We start from the raw sequence: 23367 nt of genomic DNA, 5'->3' as shown, positions 1-23367 counted from the left end.
CAACAGTTTTCAGTTTCAATTCACTGTCATCATCTTTAGTATTATTAAATTCTTCAGAATTTGGGCGTTGTGAACAAAACCCATCACATGATTTTCACTTTCGAAATGACAGCCAATAATACGGATAGTGATACAGTTATTTTTAATACCAGGACAGTGCCCCGCCAATTTACATGCCCTTAGTTATGTGTCAAGCTCGCGTTGTGGTGTATACTTTAACATAATATAGTTTATCGTGCACTGTTGGGCACTTTTAGTTTCAATTTGGTCCGTCAGGGCCTGACCCTTTCGATTTCGATATGCACGAGTTTATGTTCAATATGCAATATTGATTTTCACTTTCTAGGGAAACAGCCCATGAAACCGGAAGTGGAATAAATAAACTGTAACGTGGATAAAAGTGCCCCAAATGATTCTAATAATGTTTGCTGTATGTCAGTTTGTCCATAGATATTATTCAAAAACCAAAGGGAATGCGTTTAAGTATAGCAACTTTTATATCGCTTGCATAATAGATTGAGAAAGGGCGGTGTTTTGAAATCTCTTTATCGGGAATTTCACACACGGTTTCCGGGAATTTCCCTTGCACTACAGGTGCTTACGTTTGAATATCATTTTTGTCTGGTCGCTATAAAACAAGAGAAAATTTTGCAGGGGTACGTTCATTTGTTTTGGATCTTTCGGAGAGAATGCTTGTTTGATATATCGTTTCCTTCGATTGGCCATCAGCATGAGACCTCAAGAGAAACAACTCCTCGATAAACGGCTGAAGGATTTTATGGAAGAAGTCATCCCAGTTGATTTATTTCCGTACCTGCCTTGCTTAATTCCTCAAGACAGAGAGGAAATTGAGGCGACACAGACTATCCATGGACCTATTTATGCCACGAGAATTCTCGTCGACCGCTTGAAACGAAGAGCTAGAGGGTTCGCAAACTTTGTTCAAGCGTTACGGAAGTGTGGTAGCGCGCACACGGCCTTACTATTGGATCCATATTATACGATTAAGGGTTAGTATATTCTTTTGTTCTTCTTTTTTGTGTTACTAACGTCTGCTTTCATCAGTACTGCTAGTGGTCGGCAACAGTGAAAGAGAAAAATTTTGGTCAAAATCACATTAGCTTGGCCGTTGGCAAAACCAGGATCGGACCGGATCGAATCGGATTGACAAAACTCGGACCGGATCAATAACACCAGACAACGTGCTCAAATTCTGTGCCTTTCTCTCTTGTGTAGTCGTCTCCTCATTTATTGAGACTCATCGATATGGTTTTTTTTTTAAAGGTGATCACAGATTCCGAAGCGGAATTATGAAAGATACGATGTGACGAGTTGACTGCGTACACAACAGTCTTTTTCAAACATGAAAACTGAGGACAATTCTGTACCTTTCCCCAGTCCCTTCTAATTGCACAATAGCCCGACTTAGCAACAGAACGGGAATGTCAGTTGACGATGGCGCGCGCAGCAAAAATATCCATATTAGGTCATATTAGAGTAGAGTCCCAACTATTCTGCGGGCTCTCATTTCGTCAACTGACATTCCCTTTCTGTTTCTAAATCAGGCTATTGTGCAATTGTCAGGGACTGCCACTGTGGAAAGTAAAAAATTGTTGTCAGTTTTCATGCTTGAAGAAGTAGACCGTTGCGCACGCAGTCAATTCGCTTATTGATGTCAATTCGTCATCGTATCTTTCATAATTTCGTTTCGGAATCTGTAATCACCTCTGGAAAAAAAACATTTCGACGAGTCGCAATAAATGAGGAGACGACTATACTAGAGAGAGAGGCACAGAATTCGACTTCTCCTGTCTTCAGCACGTCGTCGTTTGACTGTCTACTTTTGGCGGGGATTTTGTCCTTGATCCGGTCCGTGCTTTGTCAATCCGATCCGATCCTGTCCGATCCGGTCCGGTTCGGTCCGGTCCGGGCCGATCGGGATTTTTCCAAGGGCCCATTAGCTTGTCAAAAGCTCACTCTTGAATAAGAATACATGTACGGCAATAGTCAGTCATGAATTCCTCAGGGCACCAAAAATCTGTTAGAAGTGACTAGATTAAGACAGCCAGGGAATTACTTTCAAATTAATCAAGATTAATTGTGATTTTTCTGTTTGTCTCTATCTACTTAGGCAATTCAGTGACAATGATCAACCATAATGGCGCTCATAATTCTTTAGGACGTTACTTAGTACATTTATAGCGCATACGGAGATGTCATTCTTGAATTCCAAACTGATGCTTTGCAACAGTTAGTATTGCCACGTTCACATTCAAATTCAGTAACTGTTAGCTACATCGAACTGACTGAATAGTGATAGTTAAACGGATCGAAGAGAAAACAGACTACAACTCTTATATGTTTTTAAATTACCGGCTGCTCACAAAAACAACTACGTATACATACACATGATTTCGCTTGTCTTTGAAAGCACACTTGAAAAACGTTGTTGCCAGTATCACAAAAATAGGCTCCACTACAACTGCTGTATGTCGGAATCGGCCAGAAGTTGTGCACTGACAGAAGGATTCGCAGGATGTTCAAGATCTCTTTTTGGCGGCGAGAGGTACATTTGTACATAGCGAGATACAATCTTTTACACGGGAAAGCAGTTTTAAGTTGCTTATCACTGTATCATATCCTTACTTTTTTTTAATCTGGGGTACAATACCTTTGATTGTCTATTAAAATCTCTATATTTTCTCTTTCGTTTTTCTTTGACAAAGATGACGGCGCGAACGAAGCAGCCCCCGATGCTAATGGGTCTGGACCGGCAGATTACACATTGATTGGCACAGCTATTGGTGAGTAATGTTTGTGTGTCACTCTAATCCTAGCAATAAAAATAGCATACAGGGGAAAATCGGAAAACGCGGAGAAAACCCTCTCGGAGAAGAGTAAGGGCGCTGTTACACTGGGCAATGATTCGTGCAACCAGTCTCGCAATGGCGTTGCGAGACAAGTTGCACGAAAAATTGCCCAATGTAACACACCTTGCAACAGCCAAAAACGTTGCGAGACCAGTTGCAGAAACCTTTGTGGAATGTAGAATTGAGTTCTACTTTCCGCTACGGTTGCATTTGCGCAGTGTAATATCTGCCAAGCAACTTGTGTCGCAAGGGTTTGCGGCACCAACCAATGAAACTGTTCCTTTAAATTCATGTGATCTTCGAAACGATACAAGTTGCGTGAAACGTTCAGTGTAACACCAGTAAAACAACTCAGTATTTTCGTTATGTGAGACCATTTGTAGAAATGGCGTTGCGAGACAAGTTACACGAGAAATTGCATAGTGTAACAGCGCCTTATGAAGAACCAACAGCAGACTTGACCCACATATGGCCGGGAGTCCGGCCGGAATCAAACCCGGGCCACATTGGTGGAGGAGAGTGTGATCACCACTATGCCATCCCTGCTGCCCGTATTAGTCCGTAGTTTTTGATAAGTGGATAAAACAACCAGACCAATTTCCCATACGATCACTGACAGCCAGGTTTTTTTTTTCAGATCTTGCCATTCCTGGAAACCTCTTGCTTGCAGGAGGAAGTGAAGAGCCAGCGTACGATTGCAGTAGATTTGAATTGAGAGTAGCTGAACGCTACAAAAACCGGAAATCTGAGGACAACAAAAGAATTCGAGAAAAATTTCAAAAGGTATCATTACTGAGACAATCAGAACCTTAAATTACCTATGCGGTCTTGGAGAGTTTAGGATAGAAGCATTACCCGTAGCTCCTCATCACCTTTATACAATTAGCACATTGCTGGAAGGGAGTGGAAACATCTCACAGGTTTCTTCTCCATTCCTCTGATACACATCACAATTGTCATTATTCCATAAACCTCAGGTACATAGTATTCTTATTTGTAGTAGGAAATGTCATGGTTGCGTTTAGCTCGTCTGCTTTATTTTTCCTTCGTTCATACAGTGATCTCTTTTGAAGGATCTGAATTCAAGGGCCGTACTGTTCGTTCCAGCTCGCTTTGTTACATAAATCTATGGCCCGAGGGCGAAAAAATAAAGCAATCAGTAATTGAGGATAAAACAATGTGTGTAACTTACATTGAGAACCATAAAAGCAAAGTTAACAAGACTTTATCTCTTGGCAATATGATCCACTAGCGAGCAGTAGAACACAGCGGACTGCTCTTAGAAAAGAGTGCTTTCTGATTATCATGGTTTTCTTTGTCAGCGCCTTCCCCAAGGCGTTGTGTTTGTTAATACAGAGAAGGGATCCATCATTTCCACCTTTCGGCTGTCAAGTGAGAAGGCTGCCAGTGAATTATGGGAAATGTACACTCAAGGGACGTTCCAGTCGATGCTTCAAGAGGTTTTGATGGAGGACGCGTTGAAAGATGACGCAGAAAAACCAGAAAAATCACTGGAGTTACAACTAAACCTGGTTAAAGAGCGTTTTGAAAAAATTCGAAAGAAACTTGCAGGTTTGTAAATCGGATACTTCTCAAAGGAAAAGCCTATTCAACTTTGGGATGTTTAAGAGCTGTACTGTTTTCCATACAGTTTCCCACCATTCATTGGTGATGTCTTGCCAGGAGCCCATAACTAAGAGTTTACAACTTCACGGTATTTGTGGAACGACGTTTTTACAGACCACGCTATTTTTGGATTGATTTTCCCGCGCAACCAGGCCTTTCCAGCTAATCACAAGTCTTGCATGAGAAATCATTACCCATGGGATTGAGAATAGGCACTCGCGCAAGCCAAATCTTATTTAATGATAGCTCGTCTAAAAATAGCTTGATCTGTGAAGATACCGTTACATAGACCTAGTATTGGAGTTGTAGGCTCCAAGTTATGAGCTCCTCGTCTCTCTCAAAATCTGTAATCCTATACAGCCGTTTGGGCTAGTGTGTATACAAGTAAAATACAAATGACAGGTGAGTTACTCGGTATTTTGCCAACGGGCCATGAAGAAACCCGATCCCTTTTACCATTGGTAACATTTTTACAGCCATTAGTAATCGAGATTTCAGCGAATATCCTAATCGCCCTGCAGTTTCAATAGAACAACCGCTTAAAAACCAAATCCTCTTTTCATTTAAGAAAGCACTGACATATTCCAGGGGTGCTGGTGTTCAAACAAGAAGAAAATTCTCATATCTCGTCTCTTGCTGGAACATAATTTTAACTTTTAAGAACAAAATGGCTTAGAGTGATAACTGATTACTTTTGTAATATTTAGAGAAATATTACTGGAACTTTTTGTTGAATGAAAAGTGCCAGCTCATGGCAAAAGTATTGTCAAAAATAGGAGAACAGTGGAAGAACAAAACCCTTTTGATGGTTCTGATATTAAACTCCTTCTTCGTTAGCACCTCAAAACTTGACTCAATACAAAAACAGGGACGTTTTTATCAATACAATGGCACTGTTCAAAAGAAGAGATGGGACAGGAAAAGTGAGATGTAATGTTTACGAATTAATTTCAAGTGTTTTTGGTTGTTTTTGCCATCAGAGATTGAACGTGATCAAGAAAGAGAGAGGTCGCTCAGCTTCCCTAGTGAACCAGGTAAAATAAACGCTAAAGAGTGAAAAAAATGCGAGTGCTCTATTCATTCACTGACTACTACCTAAGCTTCTATTGCACTACTTCATTTGGTAAGCTCTACGCAGAACCTATATTTATTGTGAAAATGGTATTTGGCATTCACTACTTGCACAAATCCCATAATACACCTCTTTTACCCCCCAAAAATCTGCATAGGCATTGTTTTCGACTTCTCTTGGGACATTTTCATGTCCCAGGAGAAATTGCAAACAATGGTTATTCAAAAGTTTTGAGGGGTAATAGAGGTGTATTATGGGATTGTGCAAGTAGTGATGTATAGACATGAACTCTTAGTACGTCTCAGATTGTCTAGCAGAGCGGGAAAAAGAACATAAAACGTCGTGTCTTACAGGCTTCCTGTTACCTTCATTTGACACACTTTATTTCCCCTTATAAAAGTTCCACAATACGTCCTTAAATATCTTGTGTTGATAATCGGACACTTAAAGAAAGCATATTTCTTCAATTGCAAGGCGTTTACCACAGAGATTCCACGAGATGTTACGCATGCGCACCGTTCGTCATCCTACAATTAAGCCTGGCATCTTGTTAGCGTGTTTGGAAACTGAAAACCATTTTTCTTCTTACTCGGTTAGGACGCTTGCCTTGAGATACGGAGCTCCCGGGGTCAAGACTCGTTCTGACCACTCGTTGAATTTGTTCCTTCTCATCCCTCGTTCAACTCTTCCGCTCTGCTTGTAAATAGCAGTTTGTGTTTCATTGGCCCTGAAAAGCTCCATGGGAAGTGGTGGATTAAGTATGTATTAAGTATGTTTGCTTTATCGACACCATCCTTGCGAAACGGTTCCGCTTGACGTACTCTGACCTGGAAAAGGAAAGGAACTTTATTTTAGTGTCTAGGCGATCGAGCGCTGGAGCACTAATTGGGGATACTGTAAACTGAAATTTACATAAACGCAAATCAAGTCAAACGTTGGTTTTTGAGGGGAGGGGAAAACCGGAGAAAAATCTCTCGATGCAGAGTAGAGAACCACGTATGACGCCGAGCCTGGGAATCGAACTTGGGCCACATTGATGGGAGGCGAGTGCTTTCACCACTGCAAGTACTGCACTATCCCTGCAACGTTGGTTTGTTAGGGTGTGAGACAATCCTGTCAATTCATACTAGCAATTTTACGTCCGAAATACTATGCCGGACAAATCAACTGTTACATGTCACCAGAGCAGTGACTGATACAACTGCTTTTTATCTTTGCAGTTAATGGAAACTTTGCAGATGATAATGACGAAGTTGATATAGAGATTCCTCCTGGTAAGGAAATTGTCTTCTCTTATAAGAAATGGCTGGAAATTCCAAAGTTATCCGAAATAGAAAATGAAACTTAGGGTTTGTTTTGTATACTAAAGAATTCATACGTAGATTCTCTTTTACTTCTTGTTTCTTTCAAATCTTCAGTAATTAAGAACTGATCAACTTTCATCATTTTTAGCGATTTCTCCCACGGTTGATGGTGAGAATAAGATGACTGTATTAAGCTAAACGATAAATGGATGACAGAATCCTCTACAAGTATTATTTTTATTATTGGTATTATTATTACTCCACTGTTTAGTGTTTCTGGGAACCAAAGCAAACTCTATTGGTGGGTGTGAGCTTGTGTTGAGAGAATATCAAAAGGAGTTGGCAGAAACAGCCATCCAAGGCAAAAACACCATCATCTGTGCGCCCACTAACAGCGGAAAAACTTATGTCGCTATTGAAATCGCCAAAAAGCACCTGGATTCGTTCGAAAGAAATGCAGACCAGTCAAACGCATCAGGTAAACCACTTATCTCATCTTTGCCGTGTCTCATTTCTTCCCTTGCAATTGTCTTTAAGTGTGATAGTGATCCTAAGTCGCAACTGAGATCTTACGAGTTCTTAGGGGCGTCGTCTCGATAGATCGGGTAAATTCGTCTACTCAAGGTAGCAGTGTTTATCCTTCGTCGTACCCCACGAGGGGTGAAATTTTGGATTCCCTGTCACATTAGCCCCTGAGCAGAAATTTTTCGATATTTTGCCCCTGGCACATGCGTAGGTGGTTTGTTGCACACAGACAAATACTTGGAGTAAGCATTTCCTCCTTTATTTATCTAATGCTTGTCGCTAAAGAAAGAGATTTTTTCATAACGTGGATAATCATTTTGGGGGCCCGGATTTTCCCAGGTCGAAATTGTTCGACCAGTTCAGGACGATCGATTTGAGAGGAGAAAAACCGATTGTCATTCACCAGTGTTAGCTACTCATTATTGACAAAATCATCACACCTGTCTTACCACACGTGTTAAAAGAACTGAGAAACATCAACCTTTGTTCTATTTGAGATCAAGAGAGGATAATGTTGAGATGTAGTGGTTAATTTGTTGGAATCATGGATTACTTCACTGACGTACACTTTTTTATAAGAACGCATAGCTTTGGGGCTGAGGCTGAACATTTTTATTTTTATTTTTTTGCGATTTCAGCCTGAAAACGTTCTAACTTGTTCTCAAAGTTGTGTCTTATACCAAGTTTTTCTTTAATGTATCATGCAGTACGGAAACCACATTGTAAATATTAAGAAAACGTCCGTAAGTAGTTAATTGTCCTGTTAGACTATACTTTTACACTTTTATTACTCACAAAAATAAAAAACAAATGAACAAAATAAAGACGTTTTGACTGTTTAGCGACCCCGACAGGACTTGGGATTAAATGAAGAAGAATTACCGGACTTACGACTCTTGGCGATCGATTTTAGTATGTTTTTGAGCTTACTTGTATTTTTCGCTCTGACCACGTGCTTCAATTGCCCGCCATTTTGTACCGGATTTGCGGAGAAAAACGAAAACGTTCCGTTTGTTTACGCGATGGCAGAAGAACTTCAATTGCAAATACAGTCGCGCATTTATGCTGCAGATTGGAGTTCACTCGAGCGAATAGCCAATTTCTTTAAGGCTGATATCGAAGGCAAGACGAGACTAGCCGTAGCGAAACATGTCCAGCGACTTGAGGAAGAGATTGGAAAATTAGGAGACACTAAAATCGTGCCGTATCTTGGAGATTTAAAACAAATATTGACGGAACAACCATCCATGGGCAAAAAGGACGAAGGTAAGAGTGGAAAACCAGTTATTAGCGATGTAAAACCACCGCAGGAAGACTGTTCAAAAACTGCTGGCTACTAGTGCTTTACGTAGACAATTTAAGATCAGTGGTCAAATTGGGGAGCCTGACCAGAAAGATGAAATCAGTTTCTCTTCGCTAGCACGTCAAATTCAAATGGGGCTGGCTCAAGGTTATGTTGAGAGTGAAATTGTTGATGGTGGTATCCGTTCGATCACACCTGGTATGGTACTTAGAAGTTACCTTGAAACTCATCAAGACCTGACATTGGACCGATTAAAAAAGATTCTCCGAAGCCACTATGGTGCTAAAAACACATCAGAACTTTATCAGGCACTAGCATCCTTATGTCAAAGCCCAAAAGAATCACCCTAAGCCTTTTGATGAATGCTCTAGACCTGAGACAGCAAATTCTGTTTGCATGTGGTGAGGGAGATTATAACACGTCCCTACTGTATGATTCTGGACATGTACAACGTTTATTTCTTCGGTCAATTGAAACTGGTTTACCAGATGAAAGCATTCGTGCTAAGATTCGCCCATTCTTAAAAGACCCAAATGTGACAGATGAAGTTTTGATACAGCAAATGAGCATGGCAAGCTCAGCAGAGAAGGAGAGGGACAAGAAGCTGAAAACCAATGACAGATCTAAGCCACCAACAGTATCAGTGTCTTCAATGTCAGACGACGCACCAAAAGATAAACAAGAAGGTAAGAAAAGCAACTCGCAGAGTGATATCTTAGCAGCTATTACTGCAATTAAGTCAGAAGTTGAGGCGTTGAAAGGAGAAATCAGAAATCAGAGCAGTAACCAAAGTGTGCCTCACACGAAGGGACCAGAGAGAAAAGGACCTCCTACGTGTTCAAATTGTCTTCAGAACAAGAAGGATTATTTCAATCACTGTTTCAAGTGTGGCAGCGATTCCCATTTTGCAAGGGGATGCAGAAAACAGTTAAACCGGAGTCGACCGCTCCTGCAAGACAGCAAGCAGTCGTAAACCCATCAAAGTCTCAAAAATGTAACCACTGCTGTAAATTTGGAGGAGAGCAAGGATTGCTTAGGAGATGTGGTCAATGCAAAAGTGTATGGTATTGCTCCAACAAGTGCCAAAAGGAACATTGGCCTGAACGCAAAGGGGTATGTCAAGCAATACGTTATCTGTCTGAAACAAGCAACCTTGTGTTAGCCATTTAACTCCAATTGAGCATGCTAAAGTTGTTGGCCTTGTTGGCAAGAAGTGCATGGTAAAGTGTTTGCTCAATGACTATGAACTTGATATGTTATGGGACACTGGTGCCCAGGTATCAATAATATCAATTCAATTGCTTCAGCAACACTTTAAAGATATATCCATTAGACAGCTGTCAGAGCTCTTGGATGCAAAGTTGAATTTAACAGCAGTGAATGGGTCTGTGATACCCTACATTGGATGGGTGGAAGTTAGGGTGAAGTTGATCCCTCCCAGTAGTCATAGTAATCAAGGGGAACTAATAGTACATTTCCTTGTAACATCAGAAACATTAGACTGTCCAATTCTGGGATACAGGACAAGAATTCCAAGCCAATAATTTACAAGAGTTTTCCACAAACGGAGAGCACTAAACTAGATGCCTTGGTAAATTTTATTCAGAACTCAACTTCAGGTGCCATTTGTAAAATAAGAACTGGAAGGAAAAATGTTATGGTACCTAAGAATAGCACAATTGCTGTTAGCTGTCGTGCAAATACTGGACCTGTGCATCAACAAACACCACTGTTGTTTGAACCAAACCAGTTGGCACATTTACCAGAGGGTTTGGAACTTTATGAGACTTTGCTATACATGAAACCAGGAAAAACATCTAGGGTGCAAATTGCTGTATATAATGGAACTGATCATGACATTGTGCTTAATAGCCGCACCGCACTAGGAGTTCTCCAGGCAGTCAAGTCGGTGACAGAAGCAGATGTTCAATTGAGTGTATGTAGAACTTCCAACATCTCGGGCAGCATGAATCACAGGAATCAACGACGTTAGATATTCGTGGCAAGCAAGATAAACAAGGTATAAACCCCCTCCCAGCAGTTGACCTCAGTGGCTTACATCATGACCAGCGGATTTTAGCTGAAACAATGTTGAGGGAAGAGTATGAGTCATTTTCATCCAGTGAGCAAGATATCGGTTGTATCCCTGATCTGGAAATGGAGATTAATCTGAAAGATAGTCAACCAGTGCAAAAGAACTACACATCACTTCATAGACCACTGTATCCAGAGGTAAAACAGTACATCGAGGATCTCCTGAACCAGAACTTTGTTAAAGAATCAAAGTCCCCATACTCCTCCCCAGTCGTCTGTGTCCGAAAGAAAGACGAATTTTTAAGGCTTTGCATTGATTATCGAGAACTGAATCGCAAGACCATCGCTGACCGACCCTAGAGTTCAAGAAACTCTGGATAGCCTTGGTGGGAATACTTGGTTCAGTGCCCTTGACCAAGGTAAGGCGTACCATCAGGGGTTTATAAGTAAAAACAGCAGAGCAGCCACAGCCTTCATAACAACTTGGGGGCTCTACGAGTGGGTTAGCATCCCATTTGGATTGATGAATGCACCGGCAAACTTCCAGCGCTTCATGGAACGGTGTTTGGGTGAACTGAGGGACAAAGTGGCCATTCCATACTTAGATGATATCATTGTGTTCAGTAGGAGTTTTAAAGAACATGTTGAACATTTGAGAACAGTGCTTCAGAGATTGTGTAAACATGGCGTGAAGTTGAAACCACGTAAATGTAGTTTATTCAAACGTGAAGTCCAGTTTCTAGGAAGGGTTGTGTCAGGTGACGGTTACCGAATGGATCCAGGTTGTGTTACGGCAGTTGAGAAGTTAAAAGAACAAATTTCCAAAACTGTTGGTGAAGTCAGACAGCTTGCTGGAATTTTAAGTTACTACTGAAGATACATTAAGAACTTTGCTAAGATTGCTAGACCTATATACAACCCGCTAAGCACCTCAGGAAAAGATGGACAATCGCCTTCAAAGACACCTGTCCCTTGGGGAAGAGAACAGCAACAGGCCCTTGATGAGTTAATAAGACACCTCAGTAACCCTCCTATAATGGCTTATCCAGATTTTTCAACCTCCACACTGATGCAAGCAAAGATGGTCTGGGGGCGGTTCTGTGCCAGAATCAGGATGGAGTAGTGAGAGTAATTGCTTATGGATCTCAAGCACTTTCACTAGCTGAGAAGAATTACCACCTCCATGCAGGCAAACTTGAGTTCCTGGCTTTGAAATGGGCGGTCACCGACCATTTTCGCGATTATCTTTACTACTCTCCAAAGGTAACTATCTTCACGGATAATAACCCGTTTATATACATTCTAACATCAGCAAAACTGAATGCTACAGGTTTACGATGGGTCAATGAACTTGCCGACTTCAGCTTTGAGATAAGATATCGCCCTGGCATGCAAATTCAACGCAGATGCCGACACCTTGTCCCGTATGCCAGTCAGCTTCGAGGACTACATGCAAAGTAGTTCAGAGGTAGTTAATCAGAATGTTTTGGATGCTATCTCATCGTCGATTCAGGAAACTAACGCCGTTAACACTGCCTGGTTATCTTCTTTCACTGTATTACCTGAAATGGTAAATAGGAGAGTGCTGACATTCCAACCATGCCACATGATGAACTAGTGACAGCTCCACGTGAAGACTCAACTGTTGCTCGTATTCTACTCTTTCTGCAAGTTGGAAGACGACCCACCTTTCGAGATAAACAGAAGGAGTCAGCTATCGTACGACAGCTCTTACACGAATGGAATAACCTGTTCATTGCTGAAGACGGAATTCTTTATCACACGTCTGGACCTAGGGATCGAATGGTGTTGCCCAAGAAATATCACAAGAGGGTGTGCGTTGAACTGCATGAAAACATGGGACTTCTAGGCGCAGACAGAGTAGTGGAGCTAGCAAGACAACGCTTTTATTGGCCATTCATGAGAGCGGACATTACACATTATGTCACAAAAGTGTGCCATAGCCTAAAACAGCGGAAACCCGCGACTCACGTCAGTGCACCACTTCAACCCATCATTTCCACAGCTCCTTTCCAACTTGTCTCCATGGATTATGTTCATCTTGAACCAGGCTCTGGAGGATGTCAGTATATCCTGGTAATCATGGACCATTACACTAGATTTGCTCAAGCATATGCTACCCGTGACAAATCCGCCAAAACTGCTGCTGATAAATTGTACAATGACTTTATCATGAGATTTGGATTCCCAGAGACCATTCACCACGACCAAGGTGGCGAGTTTGAAAACAAGCTCTTCTACAACCTCGAGAAACTGAGTGGAATTAGGCATTCACGTATAACAAAAAAAAGGTCGAAAGGTTCAACCGAACGCTTCTGTCAATGCTGAGAGCACTCCCGGAAAAACAGAAATCGCGCTGGCGTGACCATCTTAACAAGGTTGTCCATGCATATAATCGTACTCGTCACGACTCCACAGGCTTCTCGCCGTTCTACCTAATGTTTGGCAGAGCCCCAAAGCTACCCATCGACATCATGTTTGGCTTGAAACCTCCAGTAGGATATTCTGCGTACCCTGAGTATGTCAGAAATTGGCGCCGAGCTATGAAAGAAGCTTACGACTTGGCCTCCGCTCATGCAAAAAAGAGTGCACTCTTGGGAAAGCAGCAGTACGACCAGGAAGTGAAGCATGATACCGCGCTGTGTGAAGGAGATCGAGTGCTTGTAAGGAATATGACTCAAGGTGGTGGCCCTGGAAAGTTGCGACCTTACTGGGAGCAAGAAATCTATGTTCTAACGCAGAAAAGGAAGGATATGCCTGTCTGTGAAGTTAAACCAGAAACTGGAATCACGTGTTTTGCATCGCAATATGCTACTACCATGTTCCTACTTACCTGCTGAAACACAACTTACACCTTTGAAAAACCGCCACGCTATATCCAAGAGAGCTAACAAGCAAGAAGCTTCCCGAGAGGAAACCAGTATAGCTACAGATGAGGACATTAGCAGTTTGACGCCTTGTCAACTCCAAGAATTGTATGCATCTAAACATTGCCAGGCTGAACATATTTCTCCAGACTTAGTTGAAAGGGACATTGGCACCGGAACTGAAGAGGAACCCTGTCAAGGTAATGAGCACGACTCCACGGAGGAAGTAGGAAACGTAGAGCAACGTGCCAATGTGACAGACGATGAGGCTGCAGATAACTTACCTTTAAGAGAATCCCAGCGTTTGAGTAGACCACCTCTAAGGATGACCTATGATGCAATGGGACAACCATCCTTTCAACGGAGATTCACAACAGCGATTCAAGGCATCACAGTGTCGTACCCGCAACAGTTGTGTCAACACTTGCCACTACCATGGTTGATGTACCCTGCGTTGCAGCCCTACAGCTATTTTGTACCCCTATTAGTACCATTTCAGCCGATGTATTCAATGTGAGGTTGATGTTTAGAAGCAAACCCTTAGAAACTCAGTTGAAAAGGATCTGAACGTGTGCCACGAACGTCTGCCACGTTCAAGTTAGATATCATTGATAAACATTTATTTCAGTATGCTTCTCTATGACATTTAGCCCGTGCAAAGAGGTGTAATCTCGTCCTACTAGGAGAATTTTTTTTCTCTATTTCAGAAGTTCTTTGTATAAGGAAGTTAAGTTTTGTTAGTAATCGTAATGGACCGTGTTGCGGTAGCGAATAGAATGAGTGACGTTTAAGTGAACATATCTTGTTATTCTGGCCTGATCAACCAGGATCCTACAGTTCACTTCAGAACGAGAAACAGGAGTACAAGGAACTGTTATAAAAGACTATCGTTTACTTGTTTATGAGGACAACATTATTTTTAAGGTGGGAGAAATGTAGAATAAAGCACTGTACGGAAAGGACTGCGACCAATAAGATAGGTTGGTTGATCCTAATACGTAGACGAAAATAAAAGGATGTTTGGTTGTAATTGTTGCGTGTCAAGAGCTCCCTCTAACATGTGACTGACTCTCAGCCTGGGTATGTGTTCGTAAATTAAAATTCTGGGTAATCTGAAGGCTCCTACAAAAAGGGTTCTTATAAAGAAAAGGAACGCATTCATCTTTGCTTCTGTGCCCCCTCTTTGAATCTCTGGCTGATTGGTTATGCTTGTCGATTGTTTACTTTAAGTCCGGGGTCTAGTGTTTCTACTTAATCGCCGTTGTGTTTTGTTTTGCCGCCAACCCAAAAATTAAAACTGTGTTCATCTTGGTTACTCAGTCTCTTTTAAATTTATTCTATCCAACAGGAACAATGAAAGCCAGCAAGGAGCAACCAAGGGTTGTGTTCATTGTCAGCACAGTGAACCTTGTTTTTCAGCAAAAAGAGCGATTTGAAGCTTTCCTAGGAGACAAATACTCAGTAGGAGAAATTTCAGGGTCGAATTGTGCGGAGATCCCGCTCAAATTTCTTCTTCAGAATAACGATGTGGTAGTGATGACCGCTCAGATTCTGGTAAACGCGCTGAAAGCTGAAGAAAGAGGGAATCGAGTGGACCTGAAAGACATCAGTCTGTTGTTATTTGATGAATGCCATCATGCTCACAAAGAGCATCCGTACAACAGTATCATGGAGACGTATTTAGCCTTAAAGTCTCAAGCTGGACATCAGCACCGACTCCCTCAGGTAGAAAAACCAGATATTGTTAAAAACTCCACGAACAACAACTCTTCCATGTTGATTTTAATTATCTGCCTCGGTCAATTCCGGTCCAAAACGGCTTTTGTTTTTAGTTCGCTTTACTGTTGACGCGTTCCTTCACAATATTAGGTACAGCAGGTATATGAACTGATAGCCTGTGTCCAGCGATCCAATGAAAATGTTTGGAATCTGATATCCGTAGTTCAGTTTTTAATAAATTTACTTATCTACCGTGTTTCTCGGCAGATTGTCGGGCTGACAGCTTCCCTTGGTACAGGTAAAGCTAATAGTCGGGAGAAGGCAAAAGAGCACATTATTCTTGTTTCTGCAAACTTGGACGCCGCGGCCATTTCAACGGTGAAGGAAAATCGGGAGGAACTCGAAAATTATGTCAACATCCCTTCGAGAGAAGCACATTTTGTGCCCAAAGATGAGCAGGATCCATTCGAGAAGATCATCTCTAAGGTAATTATTTGTTCTGAATGAGATCAATGGGAGAGCTATGCATCTCAGTTCTAACAGGGGTCGAAAGTTGAGTTGCATGGTATTGCCCGTGAGGTATGGGAAAAATACGTGTTTTCTTTCATCAATGCAAAGAGTTCGAAATTTGAGAAATTGACAGTTCCCAATATACAAAAGAGACAACGAAACCACTTAATTACACAGACATTCCATCTATTCGCTTACTGAAAATGTCGTGCATAATCATAGGACCAATGATTTACTACTGAAGGAGATGAAATTTCAGAAAGCAAGAAGGGCATGGATTTTGCAGTAACGATTAAAAAATCAGCAGATGGACTTTCTGGGAACGGAAAGAATTTTAAGTGTCCTTTATGAAAAAACTTTTTGGATTAAGTTTTGTGGATAAAAATTCAAGGCATCTTTTCCTCACTCTTGGTCATGTGTTTCGGAGAACTGTTCTAAACCCTACGGATTTCATTTATTTGTGTGCATCTACCAAGTTGTGTGTTGTCTAAAATAGGTAGAGAAGAACCAAGAAAGAGTTTGAAGCACGTCTTAAAACTTTGTGTATGATTACTTGAAATTCTGATTTTTTTTTAATGGAAAAGTAGCCTTACTTTACAAATGATATCCTGGTTTATATGTTGCAAAATTCAATAATAATTTCAGTTCTTTCCTTGGAAAAGGTCATGGGGAACATTGAGGCTCAGGTAAAGAAGTTTGAACGAAATAGTTGCAAGGCTCCGCACTTAGATAAGGGTGGTCAGCAGTATAGACAATGGGTGGAGGAACTCTACAAAGATTCAGTGGCGGAAGGGGATAGATACTTAGTGACCTACACAGAACATCTCAGAGAGTACCACGTCGCGTTGACCTTGAATGCAAACACACGTATGAAGAACGCCAGGAAGTACCTCACAAAATACTTTGAAGCGTTAGATACAGACAAGTTTACAGAAACTGACAAGAAATTGAAACAGCTTTTCCACAAGGCAATGAAAGTGCTGGACGAACACATCGAAAAATATGGCGAGCCTCAAAATCCGCGATTGCTTAAACTCAAAGAATTGATTTTGAAAAACTACACAGACGTCCAAAGCCCACAACATAAGGAAAATCAATCCGGCAAAAGCAGTGGTGAAGGTAACGGTGGACATGGGCGAAGGGAAGATTGTGCTGACGAGAAAACAAAGGAACGTGACGCTGGGAATGAGTTGCTGAAGAACGATGGAGAAAAGGAGGAAGAGGGCATCGGCAGTGAAAACGAAGCGAGTGCCGTAGTAAAGGAGACTGAAAGAGGCCGCGAAGGTGACGTTTCAAAGAAAGATACGTCATCAGATAAAGCGGGGAAGATGCCTCCTGAGGACGTCAGCGGTCACGCTTCGAAGACACAAGACGGCACGAGCACCGAAGAGGTCGGTCAGACAATTGATGGTGCTGGTGAACTGGAATACGCTGCCAGCGAACAATCTGGAGCTCAAAACGAAGTAGATACTGTGATGGAAGAAGTGAACGAACAAGGATCCGAGACCAACAAGAGCACTTCATCTGGCGGTGCAGAAGAGGACAAGGCTCTAGATGAACAGGGAGCCCACCATCCGGAGTGGGAAGGTCCTAAAGGCATTTTATTCACCAGAACTCGCGAGTCTACTGAAGCCTTATTAGACTGGATCAAGGAAACCGAGGAACTAAACGCTGTCCTCAGGCCCGAACATCTTGTTGGTAGCGGAGATGGAAACAGTAAGTTCAGGAGATATTATTGTAATAAACTCGCAAAAGACGTACTGGTAAAATCGATTTAACTTCTTTATCATACCTAACCTAATCACTTTTCTAGAAATCACACGTGCCTGTAGATATATACAAGTAATTTGATAGCGATATAAAGCCGGTAAATGAGGAAGAAATACAGCAGTTTTGTACAAACAAAACGATAGGCGCATGACTAAGTATTGCGTAGCATAATAATATACATGAAAAAAATTACTTGATTCTGATTGGCTGAAAGCAGAGCAGTTCGAGTGTACCACAGTGCAAATTTAAGTGAAGTATGCCAGTGCAAAAAGTGTAATACCAGTGCAAATTACACGTCGAAATTCTCGATTATGATTGGCTAATAAACAATAGGGTTTCGCCAGAACCAATGGAATATTTTTATTTCGAATCAAGCGCCGGCCTTGAATGGCGCAATTTATGGCGCAAATTTCCCCTGATTGCGTGATACGCGTGCGTTTCTTATGCTTAACCATCTTAATTTTTTTTTCATGTATATTATTAATAAGTAATCACATGAATTTATTACTCGTGCAATTTGGAATAAATAATTTTTACAAAGACTACAACTTGCACTCTCCCTACGGGCTCGAGCAATTTTGGTCGTCTTTGAAAAAATTTACTCGTGCTTATTTATTCCAAATTGCACTCGAAATCATGTGATTACCTACACAAATTAGATCAACTATTCGTGACAATTATAATTTAGGCACGAAATAGCCTTTTGCGTTGAACCCGGAACTAAAAAACTCGTCTGGTTATGGAAACTCGTGTTTTCACGTTTTTATGAGTGTGTAAGAGCGATCATCTTCGCTGAAAATATTTAAGCTCAAATTCCAATCTATGACTAAGAGACTGCTCTGTCCACCAGCTCTACCAGCTGAGCTGTCGGGCTCTAAATTTACAAAACGTTTTAATCCCATCAGAGATACTGACATTTGAAAATCCCGCGCGCGAAATGTAACTTTACACTATCGACGATTTCAATCTGTTATACTTTACTTTTTATGTCAGTGATTTTGGTTGATCGCTCATTGTTCAGTGATACGAAGGACATTCCTAACGAGACGTCTTCATGATTATTCCCTAAGAAAACACCACCGTGAAGCACTTATCCGATTTAAATATCAATTGCGTTTCAGTCGGGATGACTCAGAAAGAACAGGAAGAAGTTATCAAGCGATTCAAAACAGGAGAAAAGAATCTTCTCTTGGCGACCAGCGTGGCTGAAGAAGGGTTGGACATCAGTGGCTGTAACTATGTCATCCGTTATGACATGATGGGTAATGAGATCTCCTCTGTGCAGTCCAGGGGACGTGTCAGGTAGGTCAGTTATAGTGTAAAATGAAAGAAGTTAAAAACTTCGTATGCTGCGTGGCACTTGTTACTACAATAAGAAAATAAAAGTTGAGAATGTTGCTAAAAGTGCCAAAATCTTAACATATGTCCAGACGTTTCGGGACTGAGCCCTTCATCAGTGGAATGTTCGTTACAGTTATACTGTACACTGCTAATGATGATAACAAGTTCACTTTTTTGTCAAGTGGTTCATAAATGGAGAAGTTACTACTAAGGGTGCCATTAAATTAAATAAGCACAAATAAATCAAAAGCTAAATTTAATTAGGCAAAAAGAAAACCGACGATTGCGAGTAATTTGTCCTCTACCAACAAAGTAGAAAATTAAAAAAAAAAACATTGTAGTTGACTTCAACCCGGGCCCCATTGACAAATTCCAAATTCTTGCGCAGTTCCTATAGTCGTGGTATTACTTACAGGTTTGACTGGTGTATCTCATTTCAAAATATTTTCACACCTCTTTGAAGTAAAAGCAAAGAAAGCAAATAATTATTTTGGAACTGGACTACTAAACGGTGCACCATTCCATTGTACATTGATTGTTCAATCTGTTCAACAGAGCAAAAGATGGCAAATACACGGTGCTGGTGGGTCATTCGGGAGCTAAGAAAAGGGATCACACTAACATCTTTCGAGAAAGCTTGATGAACGATGCTCTCAACCTAGTACAGAACATGGAGCCAACGGTGTTCATTAAGACAGTATGTATGCCTGATATAGAAACGTCAATGCAGTGATGCCTTGTAGTTCCCTGTGAAGGTATCATTTCATGGAGAAGCGATTGCAAGAGTTTGAGTAACAAATAAGGTGACGAGCTGTGATTTCCTGAAACAACAGAACTTACGAGTCTGATGGAACTGTTCAAGAGCTTCTTCAAGTTGCTTGTTTGTGAGCCTACGATATTATAGGTCGTATTCTTGTGCAATACAGTTCCTCAATCTCGTTTCCTTGAGTTATTTGTACGTTCACTGTTCCAGGTCAAGGAGGTTCAACGAAAGATTATCCAGGATCGCTCTCTCAAGAAGCTGGTGCGTGCCAGTCAGAAGGCAGTATTTTTACCAGATGACGTGAACTTCCTCTGTCGAAAGTGCAAAGAGTTTGTATGCCAGGCACACGATGTCCGTCGCATTAAAGGAAGTCACCATGTTATCATAAACCGTGACTGTCGCGACAATAAGGTGAAGTAACGCCATTGAAAACGCGCGTAGCTAACTGTCAAAGACTGCTTAACACTTAAGCAATGTTTTAAAGACTTGCCAAATAAAGTAAGTTGTAAGAAAAACGGACTCTGTGTTGAAGTCTTTATATTTAAGTAAAGGGGGATAAATGTTTCATAAAAAAGGGTCTCAGGACCACAGAACGCTATATGTCATTGGTCGTTGATTGTTAAATACACGAGTTGGAAGAAACACTCCAGTGAGGTCATTGCCAGGTAGTTTTATCCATTGGGAACATTAATCGAAAATTGCATTTCAGGTCATCTTTTTAAAATTCGTCGCATCTGAAATCTGTCTTTTTGTTCCTTTATTGCAAAGGTGGACATTGGAGAACATCCTAATCCAAAGTCAATCGATGGTATCGAAATGAATAAGAAAATTTTCTGCAAGGAATGCCATGAAGACTGGGGGGTCACTGCTCTCATTTGTTCCTTTGAATGGCTGTGCATCAAGATCAGCAGCTTTGTAGTGGAATTCCCGAAAGATGACAAAGGTGATTGCCGCCGGAGGATCTTCAAAAAGTGGAAAGATCTGCCGTTTGCTATCCAAGAAGCTGAGCTGGAAGAGGTTCTACAGCTAGGTGCCGAAAACTCGGAGACTAAAGACTTATTGGACCTGGACTTATGAAGAGAAGGCGTAAAATGGGAAGGTCTCTTGTTACGTTAAGTAAAATATTCTTACAGGCCGTTGCAAATTAAACATACTAGCTGACTGGGAAGAGTATACTTTCTCATGGTGTCTGTTACCACCGAACATGACGAATCAATTTAAAAATGGATGCCTCGTGATAAAGGGTTTTTTTTACAACCTTCGTTCCGTATTAGCTTATTGAGTTAGTCCTGACAGATTTAAAGGCCAGTTTAAGTCGCCTTTAACCCTAAAGATGAAATGTTTCACGTCGGTACATTGCTTTTAACGCCTCTAAAATATTTTTGTAAACCTATGTTACCTGGCTTTATACTGAGGCCATTTTACGATTTTTAGTCTGTGAGGATACGAAATTTGGTTCCTCCAGTATTAAAACAATGGGTTTCATTTCATAAGTAGACAGGTGTATACTTAGTAGATGCTAGAAATAAAGCTCAACTTGAAAAGTCACGCGTGCTTCTGGTATTTTCCATATGTTCCCTGAGAAATGAAGTTAACTTGATACAGGAGGCATTTTACAAGCGTCATAAAGTGTCCCCTTACTTGTCTGTTCAATGTTCAGAATGCAATCGATAAATATCACTTACGAGTCCTTTTAATTTTACTCTCGCAATAAACACTACCTTCACCTCGACTCAACTCTAGCCAAAATTCGGGGTGCATCAGTTCAAGGTGGGTAGGGCCACTCAGGCGAATATATTAGAATTTTTAAGGACGGGCATTGTACACCAAACATGATATGCACCCGAAAAGCCTTTACCCTTGTTCATCCAGTTCAATTTCAAGGAAAAGGAACGAACTTGAAGGACAGCGAGACCTAAAACTACGAGCAGTGTTTACGATTTATCAACAGAAGTTTTTGAAACCCAAACTGAATATTGCGTCCTGTAGATGGCCTCTTGTATAGCCTATCAAGGATTTTTTCCTAAGAGGTCATTTATCTTAACCTATAGCTTAGGAATCAATTATTATCATTAATATATAGATTTAGCCAAGCCTACAAGCGGAGCTCCCTGGTTATTTATTCTTACTGCCTGTACGGTTTGTGGAAATAAAAGGTTTCGAATTGTCCGCGTTTTCATGTTTCCGGTTGCTGCTTTAATAATTAAATCATTTTCTTTGCTTTCCTCTATCAGTAGAAAAATTTATTGCCTAACGAGTGAATTCCACGGCAAATCTTACGCTAAAAACCGATATCGCATGAATCACGAAGCGATGAGTGCGAAATCGGTTTTTCCAGTGAAATTTACTTTGCAATTCACCAGTTTGGCAATAATTTTTTCTTGAACCGAATGAGTTTTAAAAGAAAACAAGCACACCCTCAGTGAGCAAATGGAGAAGGTAAAAAAGCCTTTTCAGAGTCAACTGTTGATAGCCAGCGAATAGGAATCATGCTAAAATTAGAAGCCATAAAAACAACTTTGTCAGTTCAAGGTCAAAGAAAAGTTTTACTGATGTACTTTATTCTACTTTATCTCTGAAAACAAGATCATTCACATTTTGATGTATTTCATTGAAACACGCCAGGTTGGCTTGGTACAAGTATGGGCAAAATACGGCAATGCAACCAAGCAAGGACGAACTTCAAACACGATCTGCTCCAACACTTTGGGTGCTTTACACAAACTCCTGAAAACCCAAACTACTGAGATTTTACGAGAACTCATTGCGAATACGTGTTTATAACATAAGGGCAAAATTTTCTCGTCACTGTCGAGGCACAACGAAAACCAGTTGGGCAAACGGATTAAAAAGCACTTGTTCGCTCGCATTTTAGAGGAAAACAAACAAACAAACAAATCACCTTTTTCTTTATGTCCAAAAGAGTACAGATAATTGTTATTTAATTCCAGTTGACAATAAAAATTCGATTTTTATTCCTGAACAAAGGAAGAACCGATTAAACCACCTTCTAAAAATTCGCATCCACTTTAAATAACGCATCCGTAAAAATAACAAACGGTTTACTGCCCAAGGAAAGAATTTGTGTGCTAAGTATGAGCTATTACTGGTATTTTGTTTTGTTGTTATCGTTCTCTTTCGCTCAGTCCTTTCGTTTCTGTTCTAGACATTGGTCCTCCAGGCATCATGTAACCTTATCAGAGCTTCTAAAGATATGCCAAAAATTGCAATACAGAGAAAAAAGCGGCTCTAAGCAAATTAGAAATAAACACTCAGCCTTAAGTTTACATCCCGCCGGTGCTTGACTTGAATAACTGCGTAGCCACCAGTGTGGACCACAGATATCATGATATGTCAAACTGGATTGACACCAGCGAAAAATGCAGAAAGAAAACATCTTCCAAACCGTTTTCCACCTGAACACGAAAAGGTTGACTGTGTAAGAACTTTCGTTGATATATAGTATGGCCGTGAAGCCGCGTCGAGCCACAGAAAGCGCGAGAAAAATGAAGCCTCGCTTATGTTCAGGTGAGTTAACGTAGGTTGAGCCTGCAATCCAATCGAAAACACGTACCTGGTCAGCGGTCAACTTAAAAAAAAGCTGACCTCGATGAGCTTAAGCTTGAGCCCGTGGTGTGGTCA

General features: G+C 41.0%; 1 protein-coding gene across 1 annotated transcript; it reads left to right on the top strand.

Annotated features, from left to right (window-relative positions):
• The first annotated feature begins 620 nt into the window (after positions 1-620).
• On the top strand, positions 621-21273 carry LOC137993315 (ATP-dependent RNA helicase DHX58-like). The gene is made up of 14 exons (XM_068839080.1): positions 621-1010; positions 2727-2804; positions 3508-3653; positions 4193-4442; positions 5477-5530; positions 6789-6842; positions 7144-7350; positions 14971-15347; positions 15609-15827; positions 16514-17567; positions 18743-18923; positions 19518-19659; positions 19936-20136; positions 20494-21273. Exons 1-14 carry the CDS (start codon positions 731-733, stop codon positions 20800-20802), a joined length of 3552 nt encoding a protein of 1183 aa, XP_068695181.1. The 5' UTR covers positions 621-730; the 3' UTR covers positions 20803-21273.
• The last annotated feature ends 2094 nt before the right edge of the window (positions 21274-23367 follow it).

The sequence above is a fragment of the Montipora foliosa genome, chromosome 2 (assembly GCF_036669935.1).
Source record: "Montipora foliosa isolate CH-2021 chromosome 2, ASM3666993v2, whole genome shotgun sequence".
Lineage (NCBI taxonomy): Eukaryota > Metazoa > Cnidaria > Anthozoa > Scleractinia > Acroporidae > Montipora > Montipora foliosa.
Note: the sequence above shows the minus strand (reverse complement) of the source record. Positions and strands in the feature narration are given on the sequence as shown.

Bases quoted from the DNA above. Each gene is read 5' to 3' on its own strand.
- LOC137993315 (XM_068839080.1), top strand. From the start codon at position 731: ATGAGACCTCAAGAGAAACAACTCCTCGATAAACGGCTGAAGGATTTT. The intron at 3,654-4,192 runs GTATCATTACTG...TTTCTTTGTCAG, and splicing joins TTCGAGAAAAATTTCAAAAG to CGCCTTCCCCAAGGCGTTGT. The intron at 7,351-14,970 runs GTAAACCACTTA...TCTATCCAACAG, and splicing joins AGACCAGTCAAACGCATCAG to GAACAATGAAAGCCAGCAAG.